General features: G+C 43.6%; 5 protein-coding genes across 7 annotated transcripts; 2 read left to right on the top strand and 3 right to left on the bottom strand.

Moving 5' to 3' along the window:
• Positions 1-1394: 1394 nt before the first annotated feature.
• LOC108606601 (carboxypeptidase D) lies at positions 1395-13531 on the bottom strand. 3 transcript variants are annotated; one of them, XM_017996859.1, is made up of 9 exons: positions 12596-13531; positions 7944-8179; positions 7405-7884; positions 7224-7324; positions 5392-5509; positions 4003-5329; positions 3724-3947; positions 2438-3657; positions 1395-2367 (listed from the first exon to the last, which is right to left on the bottom strand). In XM_017996859.1, exons 1-9 carry the CDS (start codon positions 13082-13084, stop codon positions 2195-2197), a joined length of 4368 nt encoding a protein of 1455 aa, XP_017852348.1. In that variant the 5' UTR covers positions 13085-13531; the 3' UTR covers positions 1395-2194. The 3 variants fall into 3 exon arrangements, with proteins under 3 accessions (XP_017852348.1, XP_017852349.1, XP_017852350.1); XM_017996860.1 differs by lacking the exon at positions 12596-13531 and adding an exon at positions 9193-10298; XM_017996861.1 differs by lacking the exons at positions 1395-2367; positions 2438-3657; positions 3724-3947; positions 4003-5329; positions 5392-5509 and having other exon boundaries at positions 6313-7324; positions 12596-13527.
• A 278-nt stretch (positions 13532-13809) lies between these two features.
• On the bottom strand, positions 13810-15066 carry LOC108606050. Its single transcript, XM_017995899.1, has 2 exons — positions 14823-15066; positions 13810-14770 (listed from the first exon to the last, which is right to left on the bottom strand). The coding sequence occupies exons 1-2, from the start codon at positions 14865-14867 to the stop codon at positions 14420-14422; spliced, it is 396 nt and encodes a 131-aa protein (XP_017851388.1). The 5' UTR covers positions 14868-15066; the 3' UTR covers positions 13810-14419.
• A 651-nt stretch (positions 15067-15717) lies between these two features.
• On the top strand, positions 15718-16685 carry LOC108606023. The gene has a single exon (XM_017995849.1). It carries the CDS (start codon positions 15788-15790, stop codon positions 16610-16612), a length of 825 nt encoding a protein of 274 aa, XP_017851338.1. The 5' UTR covers positions 15718-15787; the 3' UTR covers positions 16613-16685.
• A 341-nt stretch (positions 16686-17026) lies between these two features.
• Positions 17027-19323, top strand: LOC108605764 (zinc finger protein 40). Its single transcript, XM_017995566.1, has 3 exons — positions 17027-17199; positions 17301-18809; positions 18880-19323. Exons 1-3 carry the CDS (start codon positions 17068-17070, stop codon positions 19093-19095), a joined length of 1857 nt encoding a protein of 618 aa, XP_017851055.1. The 5' UTR covers positions 17027-17067; the 3' UTR covers positions 19096-19323.
• Positions 19324-19556: 233 nt separating this feature from the next.
• LOC108607095 (PHD finger protein 12) lies at positions 19557-22999 on the bottom strand. The gene is made up of 5 exons (XM_017997721.1): positions 22802-22999; positions 22467-22657; positions 21718-22399; positions 20139-21664; positions 19557-20081 (listed from the first exon to the last, which is right to left on the bottom strand). The coding sequence occupies exons 1-5, from the start codon at positions 22847-22849 to the stop codon at positions 19886-19888; spliced, it is 2643 nt and encodes an 880-aa protein (XP_017853210.1). The 5' UTR covers positions 22850-22999; the 3' UTR covers positions 19557-19885.
• Positions 23000-23037: the final 38 nt, after the last annotated feature.

Here is a 23037-nt window from a genome sequence, read left to right as displayed (position 1 = left end):
ACACCAACAAAAAGAGCTATAAGACATTTGGATAGGATTTTTTTTAGCTGAGTTATAGCTTTCTGAAGCGTGAAAATGAACAAAAAGTAGTTCTGCAGCATTGGTTTTATGCCCGAAACTGTGAAAACAATTTTTTCATTGATCAAACACAACAGAATATGTTTATAAAGAACTCATGTTGAAATAGTATTAGACATCACAGTCTTGATTTTTTTTGGCTGAGATATAGCTTCTCAAAGTTACAAATTTATATGAAATGAAGACGGCATCATTTTTGCCAAAAATTTACACGTTTTTTGCCAAAATATCGAAAATCTTAGACTTTCCAAGTTTGAATGCAGTTTTATTCTTATGCATCTCATGAGTCAGCAAGGCATGAAACCGCAATCGGATGCAATTTTCGCTGAATTGCGACATATCGCCAAGTGCGATATTGCACAAAAATTTGTCTTGATTGTTTACTATTTTGTTCATAACTTCGACAAATAATCTTTTAAAGGCAAAATAGTCATGCTTATTTGAATTGTATTATCCACGCCAACATAAAATGGTATACCACAGCTTGAATCGGATTCTTTCTGCTGTACAACTCTCAAGCTGGCAACGCAACCGTTTGGATTTGATGTAGACAACTTTAGTTATTTGAGTACTTTTATTTTTTTCTCCAGTTAAAGGTCGTCGTTCGGCTTCTCTATTGCAGTGAGAAAATACTACTTACTATACCTTGTCTGCCATCATACTTACCTATGCTCAATTATCCAGCTTTCAGTGGTAATACGCAATTCAACTTGACTTAGTGTCTTTTATTAATTCGTACAAATTTACAATTGGTTCTTGATGTAAAACGTTAGCAAACAACGTTGTTTGTACCATCAACAACCCTATGGTTGTTCTGTTTTGTACATCAGCAACCAATGTTTCTTGTTTGTAATCAGCAACAAAGGTTGGAAACTATTTCTACAACACTATGGCTTTGTTTCTTTTGTTACATCAGCAACCAAAGAAATGTGAATACGGCATCATTTTTGGCAAAAACTTTACAGTGGTTACATCACGTTTTTTTGCCAAACTATTCGAGAACTTTGACTCCAGTTATGAATGCAGTTTTATTTATGCATCATCATGAGTCTAACAAGGCATGAAACTCCGCAATCGGATGCAATTTCTCTGAATTACGACTTATCAAAGTGCGATATTTCACAGAAATTTGTCTTGATTGTTTACTATTTTGTTCATAACTTTGTCAAATAATTTTTATATCATACATTAAGTTTAATGGCCGCCAGCGCATAAAATAAAGTGTGGATTGGTTGATATATGCTTGAATTTATTCAGATTAAAATGCATAATACACTAGCAATAATAGTTATTAAATATGTATATTTATTGGTTTACATTCATATAAATAAATACTGCACCTTTTCAAATATTGTATATATATGTATATTGGTATATATAGATTTAAAATCGTGCATTACTAAGGCTAGTTCGAATGTATGTATGTATGTATAAGCTTCATAAGGTGCAATTTGAAACATTTGTGTTAACTTTTAATTAGACATACAAACATATGTACTTAATAATTTATACAAATAAAAGCCGGTTCGAAAATGGACAAACATACGAAGTTGTATGTATATATATACATATTTATATTAAAGCTTGTTTTTGCCAATTACCACTTGCTTGACATGGAATGTGCCTAGAGTCTGTTTCTTGTTTCTATTTTGTTAGAATATTGCTATTGTTAATGCTTTTTTGCAGTTTGTCCAGCGTTTAGTTTTAGTTAAATAGGCTCAGTCTTAAACGTAATTACAACGTACATATGTACATAAGTTTAAAAAAAATTATTTAAATTAAAAGTGTTTAGTTTCCAGAGATTCGCCACAACATCATAATCATACATCATAAGAGTTTGAATTTACTATTTGAAATATATATAATATATATGTATATGTATATAGGGTATATAAAGCTCGTGTTGCGTGTACAAAGATGCGCACCATACATTGCAATAAACACAACAAAATAATAGCAAAGTTTGTTAATAAATTACAAAAAGTTATTAATATTAAGGATTAAAAGCATTATACAATTAGAAGAGGGAGCGCTTGGTTTTTGAAAAACGTTTGAATCACAGTTATGTTGTTGTGTGTTGTTGTTGTTGTTGTTGTTGGTTTGTGTTGTGTTCTCTCTAACGCTGACGTCGATTGTGACTATGCAACATGACAATCTCATCGCCGCTGTCATCAATATCCTCCAGCTCTGGCGAGTGCGCAGCCTCCACCTCATCGTCCTCATCGTCATCTGTGTGCAAGATGTGCTCCAGCTGATCCTCATCAAAGTAAGGCTGTATAGTCATTCCACCTGAGCGAGAGAGTGAGTGAATGATATAGAGTTAGCATTTAATCTTGAATCTGTTGCTTTTGAAACTCACGTTTGATGGGCGAACGAAATAGTTCGGTTTCGCCATCATCGCCAGCATCGTCGTCCAGCTCAAACTGCTCCTTGCCCTTTTGCGGCAAGAGCGAGAAGTTATAATAGGGCATGCGTCCACGGTGGCGTCTATAGAACCAGAATTGTGCGCACAGCACACAAATGACCACGCCCACAATAATGAGCACGCTGGCAACGATGATGAAGAGGAAACGCGGCAGACCAAACACCTGGGCATTGAATTTTAAATGGAACACGACATTCTCGGTGAGTTGCCCAGCCAGGGGCAGTTGCAGCTCGCGTGTCGTCTCGAAATGACGCGGTGCCTCCACTTTGAGCGTCACACTGCCCAACGGCACGGCAGCCAAGCGGTATTCGCCCATGCTGTTGGTGAAGTTGCGCAGATGCTTGGAGTTTGCCGGCAGCAGCACCGAGACCTTGGCATTGCGTATGGGATGATTGCTCTCGTCCATCACAATGCCAGCGATGCTAGTGGTGGGCCCAGAGCTGCTGGGTCTGTGATTATACTCGGTCACCTCGCCGCGTATGAGCTTAAAGGCGTGCAGTCGTATGGTGCCCATGTCCTTGATTTGTCCTTGACGCACTTGCACCTTGAGCATCTGCGATTCGTAGTTGGGCGCGCTAATCTCCATGCCATAGAGCCCCTTGGGCAGCATCAGCTGGAACCGCGCCGCATTGCGCGTCACATTGTAGACAAACGGATGCTCCAGCAGACGCACATACGCCTCACGCAACGGCTGGCCCTGATCACTCTGCACGAAGCCCGTCACGCCGGTCTGCACCAGCGCAAAGAAGTTCTTGACCTTCTCAATGTTGGTGCGCCAGACGCTGGCAATGCGCGCCTGGGCCGGCATGCGGCAGCAGGACAAGCCCAGCGTATACATGGGCAGTTTGTAGAGCTTGTAGAGCATATTGGTCACTCGGTCCGTGGACTCGCGATGCAGCTCCCTGGTGGTGGAGCTGCTGCACTGCAGCGGCGAATAGTTGAACTCGGTGCGCTGTATGCTGAGCGCAAACTTCTCCAGAATAGCGTCGCCCTTGGGATAGTTAACGTCTGAGCTGCCGGCGCTCAAGGTTAGCATTAGATCGAAGCGTTCGCTGCGCAAGAACTCGAGGAAGAGATCGCGTGAGGATTCCGTTTCGGGACTGAGCAGACGATCGGCCAGCTCATCGGGCAGCACGGGATCGCAGATGGAATTGCTGCAAACATAAACATAGAGCGTCATTTACTTGAAAGCTCACAAAGATTTCTCACGTTCCACTCACTTGGCATTGTACATGTTAAAGACCTGGGCGAACTGCTGCTCTTGGGGCAGAAAGTAGATGACGCTATGCTTGAGCAGCTGCACCACAGTCGCATCCTGCAGCTTGTAGCCCTCGATGAGATGCCGCACCAAGTTCAACATTATTTCACGCGAGAGCGGCACGGCCGTATCGAACAGCGAGCTAACCACCAGCAACTTGAACTTGTGCTCCTCCGGTTCAGCAATCTGTCCATTGGGTAAGCATTTAGCATGGTAATGTATTTTAAAGAGCAAAACTTACATTGGACGTGAGCTTGAGGTAGTTGAAGTGGCGACTAAACTCGTTGTCCGCATAGCCGAAGCTGGCAATCTCTGCATTCTGGTTCTCCAGCTCTGCCAGACGACCTCTGACCTCGGCATTGGTGTGGTAGCGTGTGTTCACCACATTCTCAATGATGCGGAAGTCGTTCGCCGACGCCCAATGCTGCGGATCGTCGCGCATGACAGTGACGTCCAGGCGCATGCCAAAGGGCTCGACGCTGGGCACCTCGACCTCGACGCGCAGCGGCGCATAGCCGTCGGCCAGCACGGTAATGTTGTGGCGGCCGGGCAGCGCCAGTTTGTAGTAGTCGCCAAAGGTGCCGCTGTAGCTGGAGTGATTGCCACCATCCATGCCCACTACGGCGCCCGCAATGGGCGTGCCAATGGAGCTGCGCACAAAGCCATGCACGCCATGATGCACTTGCTCAATGAACTGCAGCATTGGCTCGCGATTGTCGCGCCAATACTGCGGCAGATCCTTGGCCAGCGGAAACTTGTCGCAGCCCATTTCGATGGTGATCTCCAAGCAGCCAGCGCGCACATAATTCCAATCCTGCATGCCGCCCGTGACGCTGTACCACTGGGCGCCATTGGTGATGCCTTCGTGGAACAGCTCGTTCTTGAAGAGCTCACAAGGCTTGCCCAGATGCATGCTGGGATGGGCACGCGAGTACACCAAGGCCAGATGCCGGAACAGTGCGTTATCCTCGGTGGGATTCATCTTGCGTCCACTAATGCTGGCATCACGCAAACGCGCAAACGGATCATTGAAGTCATTCTCGTTGTCATCGTAGGGATAGTTGGCCACCAGTGAGCCGCCATGCAAATTGGCGGACAGCACAAATGGCAGCGATAGCGTCCAGTTCATAAGAGCGGCCACCTCGGGCTCCGTGACTCTATTAAACTTGTCCGTACCGTATTGATCCGGAAAATTGCGATTCAGATCCACGTCGTTCGCATTTGAGCGTCCTTTGCCGCCGGCACGGTCGCCCTCATGGGATGCTTCATAGCCATCCGGATTCATGCTATAGAGGAAGTGCATCCTAGTGCTGTTCACCAGCCGTGTGATGCGCTCATCGTTGCCATAGCGCTCCAGCATATATTTGCTCAGCAGCAGCAGCATCTCCTTGCCCACAACCTCATTGCCATGCATATTGGCCACGTACTTAAACTCCGGCACGCCCGGCACATGCACGCCTGGGGCACTGGCGATCTCCATTACCCACAGATCGCGGCCCTGCACGCTCTTGCCAATGCTATAGACACGCGTCAGTGTGGGATAACTGGCGCTCAGATTGCGCAGATAGCTGCAGGAATAGCAAGTCGATAAGAGCTGTAGCCCAAGTGGGCAGCCAAGTGTTGTACTCACCTCTGCATGGACTCGTAGTTATGATGCTCGAACTTCGTGGGCGTCAGGAAGCCTTCATACAACTCCTTGAGGTGCTCTGCCGGCTCCGCGCGCTCCACTTTCAATTTGCGGTAATTGCCTGTGAAGAATGCAGGAGAGGATTAGCAGACGAAACACACTAAAGCGAACACCCATAAGAAACCCGCCCGTGCAGCCTGTGATAAGTACGTATTGCAGGTGAAGTGGGGTGGGGATGCGGATGTGGGAATGAATTAATGTTAACAATACGAAAAAAAAGACATAAGTAAACCAAAGTAAATAATAAGAACTTAAGTTAATGCAGTGAGCTTTACAAAGGGCAGATGTAGGCTGATCTCCATCTCCAAAGCAAAACGATACAAATTGTTTTTGTTTTTTTTTTTTAAGTCCATAATTAGTATATAGCATATATTTGCATTAATTATAACTGATTAAGAAGCAGAATTGACTTAGTTCAGTGTTTAAAGAAGCAGCAGCATTGAGAACGATAGAGAGGGAAGGGGAAATTAAGCTTGGAACACACACATATGCACATATGTTTGTGTGTGTGTGTGTGTGACAATTGTTGCAACCCAAATAGATACTTAAACATATTTTAAGATACATACATATATATGTTAATATATACTATTATTAGTTATTAGCTACCATAAACATTGAAATTGTTTTAAAATGCATTAATCTTTTATTATTGTTTTACAATTTTGCTGGCGAATTGAACGAGTGAACTTAAAATAATGAACATGACTGTGCTTTGACAATTAAAATGCATGCACCCACTCACACACACACACACACACACACGCAACTGTCTGTCTGTGTGTGTGTGTGAGTAAGTCTTGTAATAACAGAAAATAAAACGCACTACGCAAAATCAAAAAGATTTTATTTGAATTACTCTTGGTTTCTTTAATTATGCATTTCAAAAAAAAAACTTTGCTCTTTAGACTTGTTCGTCTGTTTGCTAATATTATTGTATATATGTAGATGCTTGCTTGCTTGTAATTAATACTACTATATTGTTCATTCGATTTTGGTATTGTGCATATTTTGTACACTATAATTTGTTAACAATTTGTTCAAAATTTGTTGCTTAAGCTGGCACACACGTCTGAGAGAGGACAATAACAATTCTGAGAGATTAAACATATGTTATGTGTGTATATATGTATGGTATGTATGTAGTATATAGATAGGCATCTTTGATTAGTAATATGTAATGTTTGTTTGTTCTTCGCTTGTTGTTAATCATAGAGTCTCAACCACAACAACACATGTATATAGTATATATATATATAACTTGGTTATATGCTTGATGCTTGTATATATTTGTAATATGAAATGTGCTGTGTAGAGGTAACTTTTGTGTGAGTGTGTGAGAATATGTGTATGTATATACAAATAAAGCCAAGCCAAGCTTAGGCACAAGAGATCGAAATGGAAGGACAGAGAGTGAGAGATATGAAGAGAGCAAGTACAGAGAGAACCATGAGAGCATTAAACATATAAACAATTTGTATGTTTATCAATGCAGTAAATCATAAGATATATATCCGATACATATGTATGTATAGTAGGAGTTAGTGCAAGTATTTAGTGTATGTGTGTGAGTGTGTTCATGATATTCATTAGTTAGTAATCTGATGATCTAGGCTACAATTGTGTCTTTAGATCGTTTGCATATAATAGCGTTGGTGGTTTCATTAGAGATTGGTGGAGAGATGCTTGGTGGAGTTGGTGGTGGTTGGCGCTCATCATTTGTACCATGTTGATCTACTTATTTAAATAGTATGGACTGTAAAAACGGCTTATACCACCAAAGCTTGCCTCCAGCGGCAAAAGCTTGAAGTCCACGCGCAGCGCCTCCGCATTCTCATTTGTCACGTGTAGCTTCTGCGCTTGACTTGGCTCATAACTAAATAGAAAAAAAATTAAACGTAATGCATAAATAATTATTGGCCTATCTTAATTGCAGTCTGCAGCTGTTGATCTCACCCAAAGGCCGTGGCCTGCACGCTATAGATGCCGGGCGTGAGCAGGCGCCAGTATTCACCGCGCTTGGAGGTGCGCATGGGCTTGTCCTCGAGTCCGGAAACGACAACGTTGGCGTCGGCAATGGGAAAGCCGCTGGCATCGTGCACCAGACCCTTGATGCCAATATGCGCCTGCTTCAAGAGCTCCAGCAGTGGACGCTTGTTGTTTGCCCACTCAATAGGCAGACTACTTGCGGCAGGATATTTGCAGCAGGATAACTCAATGGTTAACTCCAAGCAGTTGGTAAAGGCATAGTTAAAGTCCTGCATGCCACCGGAGAGTTCGTACCAGTTGGCGCCATTGGTTATGCCGCCAGCAAAGCTGTCATTGCAGTTGTTGCCACCACGCATGATTGCATGATTGTCCGCATAGCTGTGGGCGAGCTGCTTGAAGACACGATCGTCGGGCGTAAGGCTCTCCTCGCAGCAATCGTTGTGCGCACTGTAAACGACAATAAATTAAAGCCGGCTGCTGCAGTCAATGGCTGTTGGATAACTTACATGGAATTGTCATAGGGATAGCTGGTCACAACAGCGCCGCCATGGAAATTGGCTGACAGCACAAATGGCTTGCTCACTATCCATTCAACTAGCGCGGCTGTCTCCGGCTGACGCGACTGCGCGCGCAGCTGATTGACATGCGATTGCTCCAAGCGATCGGGGAAATCACGATTTAAGTCCACGCCCGCTGCATTGCCACGCCCCACATAGTTTGGCAGCGACTCGCAGCTGCCCTCCTGTAAAAAAACAATTTGTAAGAGATTAGATAATTGATTGCGTGCGTGCCTCTCCATTTAATGAGTTGTTGCTCTCTCTCTCTCTCACCCACGCTAGGCCAACTTATTATTATGCAGACAAATTGGCATTCAGTTGGCGAAGAGTTGCCCAAATCAAGTCGTTTTAATATTATAAACGCAAAGCACTTACAACACTCAGCCAACTGATAAAATTATGCAAAGAGAGAGCGCATGGCGTATGCCATAATGCGAACTCCAATCAGAATTGCCAACTAATTGGAGCAACTGTCATTCAAAGAGGAATCGCAATTGCATAACAAAACAAAGTTAATTACATATGGATAGAATATATGAATAAAATTTAAACTGTAAATACACAGTGTGTACACACTTATGCATATACATATGCATACATACATATGTATGTAGGTTAGTCAATCGACAATGCAAATTGAGACTGCACAGCTGCTTGCTCTCCCTCTCTCGCTGATAATTGCAAGATAACGTGTTTGGGTTTTTTATTTTGTTTTTTGCTTTTATGATTCTCGCAAGTGAAAGCGATTTCGATTGTGAATTGGCTAGCACATATCGATAGCATGTATATGGACCTGCTGCCCATCTGCCTATTGTATTTGTATTGTGACTGTCTGTGTGCTTGTCTGTGTGTGTGTGTGTGTCTGCCGCTCTCAGTGAGTGTGCGCGTGTTTACTGGAGCCTTACCGCCCACTTGGTTAGCCATAAATAAACAAATGCTACTGTGGCACACAGCATGCTTCTTTCCAAGCTGTCAACAAATGCACGGCGCCCACACATGAGAGAGCCTTTGAGCGTTACTGGACCCTAACGCTTACGCTTATCTGCGTGCGCGTCATTACTTTTCAGTGTCTGACTGCGTGGGCGCTTCTGCTGGCATTTGCCATTCGCACTTATTGATTTTTTCAAAAAAACATAAACCACACACACACAATGCGCTTTGCTTTGAAAACGCAAACAGGTGACGGCGACGCACATACCTGAGATATGGAGAATCCATCGGGATTCATGGTGGGCATTAGATATATATCCGTGCTGTTAACCAGCTGGGCCACCTCCAGGTTGCGCTCATAGTTGCCCAACAGATACTGCGCCAAATAGACAAGCAGCTGTCGTCCCACTGTCTCATCACCATGCATATTGGCAATATATTTCACGGGCGGCGTTAGCAGCGGTCGTTCCCTAATGCTGCGTGAGATTTGCAGTACCAGAAGATCTCGTCCCTGCAGCGAGCGTCCAATGTTGTGTACGCGAACCTGCTCCGGATACGCTTTCTCCATGCGGGCAAACATATCCTCCAGCTCCTCTTGGCTGCTGTAGTGCGGCACCTGCAGGAAACTTTCATCCTCCTTAATGACATAGCCTGCGCTTTGACTGCTTAATACGGCAAGCAAAGCCAGCAGCAACAATGTCACAATTGGCTGCATTTCGTTCTTGTTGTTGTTATGCTTCCACCAACAACTGGAGTGCGCCAGTTAACACTGCTTGGCCAATTGGTCTAATCTCAACTGATCGTCGATGCCTCTCCTGTGTCCGCGGCGGCGGTCCGGTGTACGTCCGTTTTGGTCGGTTATCGAGTCTGGAATATGCGTTGTTTGTCGCCGTTGCCGCAGCACCAGTTGTTGTCCACTCGGCTCGGCTCAGCTTCAGAAAATGTACTGTTTGAAAATTTGCTGCGTTGTTTGGCCTTAAGCCGTGTGTTTGCCTGCGTCTGTATATGTGTATTTGTGTGTGCTCTGTGCCCCACTGTCGCAGTCGCTGCTGACGTCGCTGTCGCCCCAAGTTGACTGTGCTGTGCTTCAGGGGACGGAGAGGAAGGCGCTAATTGTAGGGAAATTACACGTCAAAGCGCGCGCGAGCGAGCGAGAGATAACGAGAGAGAGCGAGCGAAGCACAATGAGCAAGGGAGAGCGTGTCAAAACTTTGCACTCAGCAGCAGCTCCAGCAGTCATGGGCTTTAATTTTATGCTGGCGCTGTTTGCTGTTGTTTTTATTGTTGGCGACAATGCTGCGTTTACGCTTAAACCTAAATTAATAGCATTTGTTTGCTTTTCTTTGCCACACGATTGTTTTTATTGCATGTTGTTTCTTTTTATTTATTTGCAAAACTGTTTGGTTCGTATTCGTATCAGATTGTGTATGACGACAGGCCGGCGTTGCCAGATGCAAGAGAGGCGCCTGCGCAAGTCAGCCAAGGAGAGCACGAACACACTCACACACACACACACAAGCTAGCAAAAGCGAGAGCCAACGCTATAGCAGGCAGCGCAGTCGACGCTATTTTCACACACACACAACCGCTATCCTACTCAGCCTGCTGTTTTGCTTGCTGGTCATGAATTGCGGCGTTGGCGTTGGCAAAGGATATATTTAGCCTAAAATCGATAAGTTGTGACGTAACACAGTTGTTGATTTGCCGCATGGGTTCAACACCCACGCACGTAGCCACTCTCAAACTCAAAACATAAGCAGTAATCGGGTGGCGTGCTCTATGCTGTGCTCTTGCCTTATCAATAACATCGCTGTTCGCATTGTTATTGCTATGTGCAAACAACGTAAATTTCCAGCTGTTCACTGAAGCGCTCTACACTGATGAGAGAAGTTTATTGTCAACAGTTGACTTTACCATGTCGTTCCTCCAAATTGCCAACAAATTGTAGGAACATGCAATATTTTAACAATCCATAGCTCTTTTAGGAACTTGAATTGGTATTTTATGAATCAATTGAATTACGCATGGATATCTAATATGAATTTCTACCGCACAATCAGTTTAGTTATCAGTAACGCTCGTTTCTGTTATTGGCACTCTGGGTATTACTACTGTATTTGATTTATATTTTTTACTTTTGCGCTGACTTCTATGACCGTTTAGGGAACATTCTTAAAGTAGATATTCGTAAAAATGTCAGACAAATTGTTAACTTTAGCTTGTTATTGCAAATTTATAGCGAAGCGGCAACAACAAAGTATCAAGGCTGATAACGGAAATGGAAAGCACTTGTTGTACTTGCGGGGCTTTACCTGAATATATGCATATATATATATGTACCTATACTATGTTCAGTAGGTTTGTATACATTTAACTGTTAGCGACAGCGCCTTAACAATCATAATATCAAAACCGGTTGCATGCAGTGCTTTTCGAATTGCAAGAAACCGAATCAAAATACATTTACACGTCGCAAAAATATCGTCACTGTTAACTCTACAAACACGTATTTATATATTTCTGTCTCTTTTTGAGCTTTTTCCTTTTTTGTGCATTAAATGTAATGGGTTTTTGTTATTGCAATTTGCAACACATGACGTAACGCAATATCAAATTAAATTCAACCTCATATAAAGCTGCTATAATTTGATCTTTTGTGGTAAGTAGATGGGCTTGTCATAAAAATAAATAATTATGAATGCAAGCAATTAATCTAATCAAAGCATAAGATTGAACTTATCCTTATCTTCACTCTCTCGCTTGTGCAAAAACTTTAGTTGACATGCATACTAAAAGTTTCACAATTTATAGTCAGTTAATAACAACTAAGCCTTGGATATATGATAAGATTAAAATATCACAGCTAAAGCGTTAATGGGCTATTAGTATTTTAGTACTATAACTGACAATAATCAGAAATATTTTAGGACATAAACAAAACTAAATCAATACATAAATGTATTAAATGTGCCAGCAGTCTAATTCACAGACTTTCTTTCCTGGTTTTATTCTTAAGCGTTTATCTAATATATATGTATATGTATATTTGGTAGCATTTGACTGGAGACCATTCGTATCTGTTGGTATTCATGTCTGTTATGTAGATACAACTTGTAAATTGATAACAAATGAAGTGCTCTCGAGTGTCTCTTGTAGAAATCACTCGATGCCAAACAAATTTGCTGCAAGCACTTAGCTCGATGCTAATTAACTGATCATGTTGCAAAGGAACTCAAACCAGTTTGAAAACTGGGCCAACACATGCACGTCGCTCTTTGCTGCTGCTCTAAATTCATTTCATAAATGAGAGCCGGCTCGATACCTCTCTCTTTTGACATTAGTTGGGGGAGAGGGCGACTATTGTCTGCATCATGACAAAGGCACAGCAGTTGGCACAGCTGTGAGTCTGAAAGCTTTGGTACCTGGAAGCAGGTAGAAAATTGTTGGACATTCACTTTTATTTCTGAAACGATGTATGTCGGTATACAGCTGTTCACACAGTCAACTATCTGTACTTATAACCTGTTACTATCAGACTAACATTTCAAAGACGAAATTATTGTACGCAATAAAAAAATGCAAAGAATGAAAACCAAGCAGTTGCTTAATCAAATTACGTCGCGTGTGCGTTTTCAATATATACTATATTTACTATTAAATGAATGACTCACCTTGGCGGCAGCAAATCCGTCCGGATTACAGCTCGGCAGGAAATGTATTTCAGTAGTGTTGAGCAGCCGCTGAACCTCAGTATCCGTCTCAAATTTGCTGGCTAAATATTCGGCCATATAGAGAACAATCTGACGACCAAGTGTCTCGTCGCCTTGTATGTTGGCGACTAGCTTGACCAAGGGACGCAGTAAATCACCGCTGCCAGCATCCCTCGCGGGTGCATTCAATGCAAGCGCATGCAAGGGTCGGTCCTTAATAGAGCGTCCTATGGTATACGACTGTGCTAGGTACGGATAGTCCTTGGTGATACGCTCAAATAACTGACCAATTTGATCATTGTCTAGATAATGGGGATCGGCAAGAAAGCTTTCCACTTCATTGACAACTTGCACTTCAGCGATTGTAGGCGGTGTTGTGGTACTGCTGGGACGCGGAGTGGCAGCGGCGAGGCACGTAAGCGCGGCAACTACGTAAGCGTATACGTACATTTCGCGACGCGACACGTAAGCAACCTTAGTGGCAATAACAAAAATATGGGGGCGCAGGCGCGCGCGCCGCGCAGTTCTAAACAGCTACAAAGAGAGACTGCAAGCGTGTGACAGAGAGCGCGCGAGACCGCAAATATTCATTCACTTGTTGCACTTGTTGATTGTGGCAAGATAAGGCACTTTCTTTAATTTCCAGCTGCAATTACCCTGTCACTTAAGCATACTAAGCACCACAATATATGTATGTATGTATGTATAAAGAAATCAACAACTGCTTTAGCTGCTTTCTACGCGCATAATGGAAGTCGCTTGGTTGATGACGTGACTTCAAGAGCCGCTCTTAAAACTTATCTTTAACTGAATCACAAGAATTAATACACAAAAACAAAAAGAACACAACACTAATTGCACGCTAGCTAACTCATACAGTTGCCAATATAGAGATCGAAATTATGCTAAACACTAATAATCACTGCATAAAAAACTGTCTTTATTTATATTAGACTTGTTAATGTATCAACATATCGATAAATATGCTCAATGGCATATCGCAGCTCCGGGCTCTGTGTTAAAAAAAGTGTTAAAATACCAAAATACCAAGGATATCGATCAGCTTTTAAATGAGCATTTTGCTTGTGGCGCAAATTTTGAAAAGTAAAATAGATAAATATATGACATTAACAACAACAATTTAGTTTTCTATAATTTTGTTTTGTGTATTTCGAGTGGCCTAAAATGTACACATAATTTTTAACAACAAATATAAAAAGGTCAAAACAGATTGCGCTTGCCTATCATTGTAATAGAAATGATAAGCTACAGTTCAATTTCAAAACATGTGTATATAAAAAATTAGTATAACAAGGTGTTTTAAGGCAAATATTTTGTTTGAAAAAGTGCATTTTTCTCAAATGGTATTAGTATCAGACATTTTGGATTTGCATCATAAAGTATTACGAGTTATGATACAAAAAGGTGTTCGTGTAAAGGTTGAGCTATGAGTAAATACATTTTTGCGTACAAAAGTTATTTTTTGTGTATGTTTGGCTTGTGATATTAAATTGTTGTAGCATTGTTTACATAGTTTCTAGTTGATTTATGCATTGTATATGTATATATGTATGTATGGATGTAAGTAGAAAAAGTATTGATTTTGAAGAATTTCACTATTTGACACGATTACAATGTACGAACGTTAATTTATAAGTTTGTTTTGCAACAGGTTTCCAGTCATTTAACTATAGACACGCATATCCTTGTGCCGCAGGTAAAAAGCTATCCAAATCAAAACAAATTCATTAATTGGCTAGCAAAGTAACCCATCCAATTTTAATTTTAATGCTCGCCCGCTGCCAAAGTGTTGCCCTGGTGTTTATCTCTTTGACGTTGTTGTTGCTGCTGTTTCTTTTGCTGTGAGCTTGCAATGCGCTTCTTGAGCATTTGAAAGGTTTGTTGCATGTGACTCATTTGAAAGCGTATGGAGGTACTGACGTCACGTTGCAATTGTTGCACTTCTTGTATGTCCTTGCGCAGGTTTTGGTATTCATTCTTGACCTCGGTCATTGACTCTAGCAGCTCCATGACCTCCATCTCATCCATTTGCTCCATTGTCGTTTGGTCCAGACTACGCTCCACCGCATGCAGCTTGTGCGCCATAGTATACAGCTGCGTGCCCGCATTGGCCACCTGATATCAGTGTATTAGTTTGTTTATAAATTAACTCACTTGGATTTCTTACCGATTTTTCCAAAGCGCTTATGTCCTGATAGCCTGTTCTGTCCATTATGCTGTAAGGCCAATTATTAGTCTGGCATGCTTGTGCAAAATAAATTGTTAACTGTTTGCCTCGCGCATGTGGTGGCAACTGCGCAAATTATGCATAAACACAACAATATAATGCGTTGCCTATTTTTGGACGATGTGGCGAGCCTCCGGTTGCCGCCCGAAGTTGCGGGCCGTGTCTCAGCGAAGCGAAGCACGTAAAGTAACCGAATCCTGTGGGGCGCACGGCTATTTATACGAGCACACACATGCTCGCTCAGTCGTGCCAAAGATACGCTTTAGCCATGACTCTCACGTACTCAGAAAAGCTTAAACACATTGTCAAACCAGCGTGTTGGCTCTTCCGCTTTCGTCATGAGAGAAGAAACGAAGCCAGCGATGGGACGAAGCTCCAACAGCGACCTATTGAATGTAAAAATAAGTAAAAGAAAAATTCTTATTAACAGCACACCGATACTTGCATACGCTAAGCTCTAGGGTAAATTACGTACTTTTGACTTTTACCCAAAAATATAGATAAAGATATATAAATATTCCGAAGTCTTTGCTTTTACCGAATATTAAAAATAGTAAAATATTTCAATATGGCTAACTTGTGGTGTGTATAATATAAGCTTAAGGTACAAAACTCTTGAGCATTGAAAGCGTAAAACGAACTCACCACCACTAAGCGGTTAATGCGGATGTGTGCGTCATAGGGTGAATGGCAAGCTTTGTCCAGCGAAAGTATTCTAATTAGGATTATGTACACATGCTGGACCAGGAAGCGGAAGTCGGGCGAAACTTTCGTTTTGCTCTGTGCTTTCACTCATTTTCTGTCTGTCTCATTTTCAGTTGCTAAACAAATCTCTTTTTAAGAGTTGCTACAAAAAACATTTAAAATAAATAAATTCTAGTTTGATCTAAAACAGTGTATTAAGTATGAATGATCATGGCACAGAGCGTGAATCGGAAAAGGATGACGATGGAGAGGTCTTGCCGCGCTTTAAAGGCTTGCCAAACATAACCGAAGGTGTGGAGAATATATATGACCATTTGCTACAACGACATAAATATCACTATCCCGAAGATGGCTCACACATGGCTTGGATCGCGCCAAAAATAATTGTACTGTTCGCAACAGGCAATGTCAACAAGGTTGTTGATGCTGTCGTTAAAGACTTAAAGCATCCGATAGGTGCAAATCTTATAGCTAGTGTTCTGGTACAGGAGCCCATCCGTCAGAAGTTTATCAAAAAGCTACGTATGCGCATGGAGACCATGGACGAGCGCATTGCCAACCATCCTAATTTCTTGCACACTCTAAAGATGATAAAGCGCATGAAGTGCCAAACTGTGCATATGGAGGAGTTTGATATTGCGGACAAGCAAAAGAAGTATGGCAGAATGACGCCCAAGTCTCCTATTATTGTATTGGGTTTCCCTCAAATTTACTTGGGGGATAAGCCTACGGGCGTTATAACGTTGAGCTCATTTCGTACTCTTAATGAATCTGTCCAATTGGTCGAAAGAGAGCGTCTAGATTTCGGTACCATATCTATATGGAGTTGTAAATTGGCAGAAGGATATGATATGATCTCAGGAGTGCCCAGATTAAATAATTTTCGTTTTAATTGTATTAATGTACCATTCAAGGATGATTTTTCAGCATGGATCAGAAACAGTGTTCATTATGAAGAACTTACAGTACTTGGGAAAATGAAAACCATCGCCTTCCCCATAAGCTCACCTGTCTTCGCCTCCTAAATTTAGTGTTCGTTTAGTATTAATTATAAATTACAGTGTATAGCCATAGCAATAAAATAATATTCTATTATCTTTGGTCACATAGAGGTTAATTTAAATCTAATAAAGCTAATAATGAAGTAGTTTTCAAGAAAAATTGCCATTCATTTAAAGCATTTGATTGCGCCGTAAGTGTCGACATAAATTATCGTTTGAGCAGCGTTGAAAAATTAGTATTTTATGATAAATTTTAAATATATGTACATATTGTCTAAGGACTTCGAGCTAAGAATTTAATACAAACTACGCAATTTGCCACTAAGCATAATAGTAAAAAATCTAATCGATAGTGTGAACGTTGAATCGATAGTAATAGTCAATACTATCGTTGGGTTGTTCGATTATTTGACAACTCTGCCACACTGGTCAAAATAGTGCAAATGTTGCTCGAGTTTGTTTTCTTTTGGTTTTTGTAAATGGAAATGATTTGTCGACTGTGCTTAAGCACACTGGACGCGAAGAATGCCGTGCTGCTTTTTGACCCCGCCGACAAGACAATTCCGGAAAGCTACTTTGTGCAATTGATATCGACGCACTTGTATCTCTGTGTAAGTAACCCAAAAGCACCTACACCTACGCCTTAGACACTCCGTGTCAGTTGGCCCTTGCCGTCAAACACTATCTTATTGTTTATAATACACATGCTTAGCTATCCCGGGACGATGCTATATCTACTGCTATATGTGCAGACTGCTCGGCACAATTGGAAAGTTTTCACAACTTCTGGAAGCTGGTGGAGCTCAAGCAAACGACGTTATGCAGTCAGTTTTTAGAGATTGACTGCGATGTCAACTGGTCCGAGGAGGGTGATGCTGAGCAGCTGGCAACTGCAATTATTAAATATGAACCAGAAGCGTATCAAGATGCAGAGGTGGGCGGCAATGAAACGCCACCCACTGTCTACGACATAGTCAAGGAGGAACCCGAATTTCACGACTCGTACGTTAAGATAGATTCTAAAACAGCAGCGACACATAAGTTTCCCTGCATGTTTTGCGAGAAATCATTCAAAATGCGTCGCTACCTAGAGGAGCATGTGGCCACGCACACAGGCGACCGTCCCATTTCGTGCGCCTATTGCAACATGGCATTTCGCTGTCGCTCCAATATGTACACGCATGTCAAGACAAAGCACACAACGCAGTGGCAAAAGGCGCGAGCGGAACGCGAGTCGGCCAAGAGCAATAGCAACAACAATAATCAAGTCCAAAGAAGCGTTAATGGCAACAACACGGTTGTGGATGTCATAACGTTGCTACCCAGTGAGATGGATGGAATTCGTAATCAAAATGAAGCAAACCAACAAACAGCTGCTGCCCCCGCTACCACAGTCGTGCCCGAAATTAGTCTGATAGCCATCAAAAGCGACCCACCCATGCAGGTCATCAACACCGACCCGCCCATGAAGGCTCTCAAACCCGATCCGCCCATGGAGGCCATCAACTTAACAGTGAACAAATCGCAAAACCATGTAGCGCCTCCCAAACGCTTTACACGCTCCAGCCGGCGCAAAACACATTCGCCAAAAAAGGTGCAACCCACTGAGCGCAGCGCCAGCGAAAGCAGCAGCAGTAATGACAACGATAATATGGCCGATTTACATGAGAAGCGACTGAAGACACAACTGCAGACCAGCAAGGAAAATGAGCTGCTCTTGGCCAACTACAATGCTATGGCTGCAGTTGTTGCAGCAGCTACACAACAGCAACATCAGCGATACTGCAACTCAATGCAGGAGCAATTACTTACTGCCATGGCTGCCGTTAGCGCCAGCACGGGCACAAGCACCAGCACTGCGGCAGCAGCAGCAGCTGCTACTGCAGCTGCTATAGCACTAAGCAAACAAACTGCAGCTGCTGCTGCTGCTGCTGCAGCATCATCAACAAGCACTACAAGCACAGCGCCAGTTGAATCTGCATACAGTTGTAGCATTTGCGGCCAGCAGTTGCGCAATCAGCGTGCGCTTAACAATCACCTGCAGAACAAGCATAACTCACCGTCACAGCAGGCAACGTCCACTTTAACCGAAAGCTTGGCCATGACCTTGTGCAACACTTGCGGCGAGCTGCTGGGCCAGCAACAACACCGTTGCCTGGGCAAGACCAAATACGCCTGCGATATCTGCGGCAAATCATTTAAAATGAAGCGCTACCTAGAGGTAAAAAATAAGCAAGATCTATAAATATATTATAAACAAGAAGTATTAATTTAATTTAATTGGCCTATAGGAACATTTTGCGACACATACAGGCGTCAAGCTGCATACCTGCTCGTTTTGTCCCACAGAGTTTCGCTCCAAGTCGAATATGTATCATCATACTAAGCGCAAGCATAAGATTGAATGGGAACGCTCACGTGCCACACGCAATGCAGCCAAGTCGGCAGTCTCAGAGCTGCAGCAGCATCAACAACAGCAGCTGGAGGAGCCCGGAAGCAGCTCCTAATGTGTGAACAATTTTGCATACAGCAGCAACAGCAAAAGCAGCAGCCATTATATAATCTATAGTTACTTTTTAGCGCCTAGTTGTATGTACTTATGTATTGCAAGTCTCCTCACATACTCTATTGTATATATATACACATATACATATATATGCTTTTATATGTACTTCTTTTTCGCATGCCTTAACCCAATTGACGTTAAGCGTCGCTTACTCTTAAACACACTCTGAAGAAGCATTGAAAATCGTTTTTGAACTTGAAATGTTATGTAATTTATTTAATTAATTATATATTATTTATATTTTACAATCGCGAGTTGAATTCATGAGACTCTTGAAAATTCAGTTTAGTAAATGTGTTTTTCAACTTACATACAAACATTAAACGTACATATACATACATAGACACATATACATAGACATATATAATAATAGCATGGAAATGAAATTAACTTTCAATTTCTTACAACTTTATTTGTTATACAATCGCAATGCTTTATACAATTACTAAAATTTAATGAGAAGAAAAGAGAGAGAGAGAGAAAAAAAATACAGAGCAAATGGCGTTGGTACTAAGCAAAATGATACCTCTAGCAATAAAGAATTATGATTAGATGTAATTAAAATTGTGTGTATGTGTGTGTGTGGGTTCTATAACGCAATAATTCATGTACAGTACCAACTATAATATAATAGAGGAAGAGAGCGAGAGCGACTTTCATCTCGCTCACACTCGTGCATAGCTGCCTCTCTCGATTCACTGGTTGGATAACATGGCTAAAGTATCTGTAACTTACTGCTCGGAAGACTGAAGTTCCGCTTTCATAAGCTCCCCGCTGGGCACTGAGAAGACGAACGGCAGACAACCAAAGCGCAGTAGAGTGCCATGTGCCAGCACCGCAGAGCCTTCCCAGGCGCCAGGCACCATGGGCGGCGGCGCTGCAGTTTGGCAACGACATTCGGGCTTTACCATGGGCGCCATTGTGGTACTGGTTTAAGAATCTTATTAGTTTAATGCTTGTCTAATGCATGGCCATTGCGCTCACCTGTCTTTAGAGTCCTGCTTGACCCCAAATTGTCGCTGAATGTGGCGACGTTTGTCGAGCAGATCATCAACGCGTCGCTTCAGCTCCAAATCATCGGGACGCATGCGTTTGCCAGCATGCATGGGCGTGAACTCTGTCAGATCGCAAGTGTAGAGTTGACCATTAACCTCGGTGCCAAACTCGGAGTAGTTGATGAGTTCAAAGGACTTGCTAAACTCATCATAGAAAATGATGGCATGCTGCGGCGAAATGCGTGAGCAGTAACCAATTGCCGATAGATCCACAGTCTCCGTGTGTGCCAACGTAGTCGACGGCGAGTAGTGGCCACCATAGCCGATGTAGAGCGTGCGATAGCGCATAAAGATTGAATGCTCCAGGCCTAGAGGATTAAACCAGCGACTATCCTCGAGCATGTCACCCAGCGGCGTTAGCACAGCGCGAGCCTGCACTTTGCACTCGAGCAGTTTGAGCTCCAGACGGGAGGCCAACTCAAAAGCTTTATCGGTGTCGCTTAGATGGCGCGGAACATAGTTTTCAGCGGCGGCGTCAGCAGCGGCAATGGCAGCCGCTGTAGCGAGCGCTGGATGGAGCGCCATCATGGGATCCTCGTCGGCTGCGTTGCCATTCTTTTGTGCTAGTATGGAAGATGTTTCACTGGTAAACAGCAACGAAAAGTGGCACATGTCCTCAGGAGAAAGCTCACTTTGCAAAGCCGACTGCGGGCTGGACTGCTCCATGGCGCAGAGCTGGCGTAGACGCCGCGCTGCGGTACGATTCTTGTACTGCGTCACAATTTCCGGATGCTCTGCAACGAGCTGCTGCAGTCGCTGATGCGCTAGCTTCTTTATAATATCGACATCCAGATAACTAAGGTCTGCATCTATAATGGCGTTGGAAGACTTTGAGTCCTCTTCCTCATCGTCGAAGCTTATGTCGATGTGCAACTGCTGGTCGCAGCTGCTTGGCGATGGCTTCGGCTGCTCTTGGTCGACAGAGCCAGACTCTGTGTTATCAGTTGAACGTAACAGTATTAGCGACACTGGCGTGCCATTGCTCTGCTGTGATGACTGCTGATCAGCAGCTGCTGCTGCGTTGCCCACGTCGCTGTCGCTATTGCTGTCATCTAGATCCTCGGGATGAGGATGCTCGCGCTGTATTTCGCGAAACTTGGCATGCGCACAGCGCAATGCTTCCAAATCCTTGAGCAGTGATTCAGTTACACTCTCACGTGAATTATCGCCCACAGCTGTGGGTATCTGCTTGGACCGCTTGACACGATCATAGCGCAAAGTTTGGCGCATCGAGGGCAGCAACGGTGGAGGATGCTCGTAGTGGTGACGCACAATGGATGGCACATCGATGTAGGCGCGTGAGCGTGCGTTCGTCTTCATGCGAAATGGCGGATGCCGCGTGTTTACACGGCGGAAGAACTCCATTTTAACATTCTCATGGTCCAGCGGTTGATGGAAGCGATTCCATAAGCGCACGCGCTCTGTGGCCGAAATACTATTCGTCATGTTGGCATCCTGTAAACCAAACGTCAGTATTTAAGAGCCACAGCAAGAAGTTAGTTACTTACTATAAAATTTTCTACATGATTGGGGCACATCCAGAGGCCGGCGGGAAGTGAAGTCATGGGCGGATCTAAACAATCCTGATGGTAGTACAGCGGACAATAGTCACAGGATACAAGTGGAGCACGCTTGCAGCTGCGCGTGCAATAGAAGCATGTCTTGGCGGGCAACGGCACCAATCCCTGGCCATCGAGCTCAAAAGGCTTGGAGTTGCGACGCTGACTGGCTCTGCGAGTTCCACTACCACCGCCGACACCACCGCCGCCGCTGCTGGGATGTGAATGCACCGGCTGCACCTTCCCACTACCAGGAAATTGAGTATGGAGCTCCAGCTCGGGGGGTAGTGAGAACTGCAGTGGATTCAACATGCTGGCTGCCCGTATAACATCATCCAATGGTGTAACCTTTTTATTAGGATCCAATGCACGCTGTATGGCCAGCGGCATCTTGGCCAGCAGTTTTTCGGTACTGTTGCGTTCGCTGTTGCTGCGCTTACGTAAATTGCGTATCTTCAGCGGTATGGACTCTAGCTCGCTGGAAGAGGGTGTATTGGCGCGCGAACCGCTGCCTCCCGAGGGCACGCGTTCCACGGAGCCGGATTTCGACGGCTGGGCTACCTTTACCATGCGGCAGCTGTGACACAACCACTGTCCCGTGGGAATATCTTCTTCATTGAGCGGCGGATCGCTGCGCGCATACACACAGAACACAAAAAAATCAAAATTAAAAAACACAAACAAGTTAAAATACTCACTGGCACTGCAAATGGAAGCTGGAGGGGCAACGATCGCAGCATAGCAAATTTCCACCCTCTTCGCAAGCATCACATAGATCATGATTATGTCCCCGCCCAGGACGCCTGTAGTACGGATGCTTGGTGTTGCTGCTGCGTGTTGAGTGCTTCTCCTCTTCGTTGGGTGGCGGCTTGATCAGTATTTTGATTTGCTGCAAAGACAAGACAAACAATTGTCAAATAGATGGAAAAGATACAGATACAGTGTGTGCATCTCTTGAAGCTGTAGCTATGCGCGCTTGGGGCAGCGTGTACACCCAGTCGTCAGGCGGCGCGCTTTGGCCAGTACACCCCACCTCCATGATGCTCAGCGAAGCAATTGTATCCTGGTCAGCCTTTGCCATTCTTTTTAATCGCCTTTCAACTGGTTCCTGGTCACAGTTGCTATCAGTTTAACAAACTTTGTAGCTCGGTTTCGTTCACTTTTAATTGTTTGTCTGAAGGAGTTGAAACCCAAACCAATCCGCAGCGTTGCCTTTACTCCTCAATGTATCGATACATTTGACTGCTCGCTGGCTTTTTTGGTATCGAT

Source organism: Drosophila busckii, chromosome X, assembly GCF_011750605.1.
Source record: "Drosophila busckii strain San Diego stock center, stock number 13000-0081.31 chromosome X, ASM1175060v1, whole genome shotgun sequence".
NCBI classification, from domain to species: domain Eukaryota; kingdom Metazoa; phylum Arthropoda; class Insecta; order Diptera; family Drosophilidae; genus Drosophila; species Drosophila busckii.
Note: the sequence above shows the minus strand (reverse complement) of the source record. Positions and strands in the feature narration are given on the sequence as shown.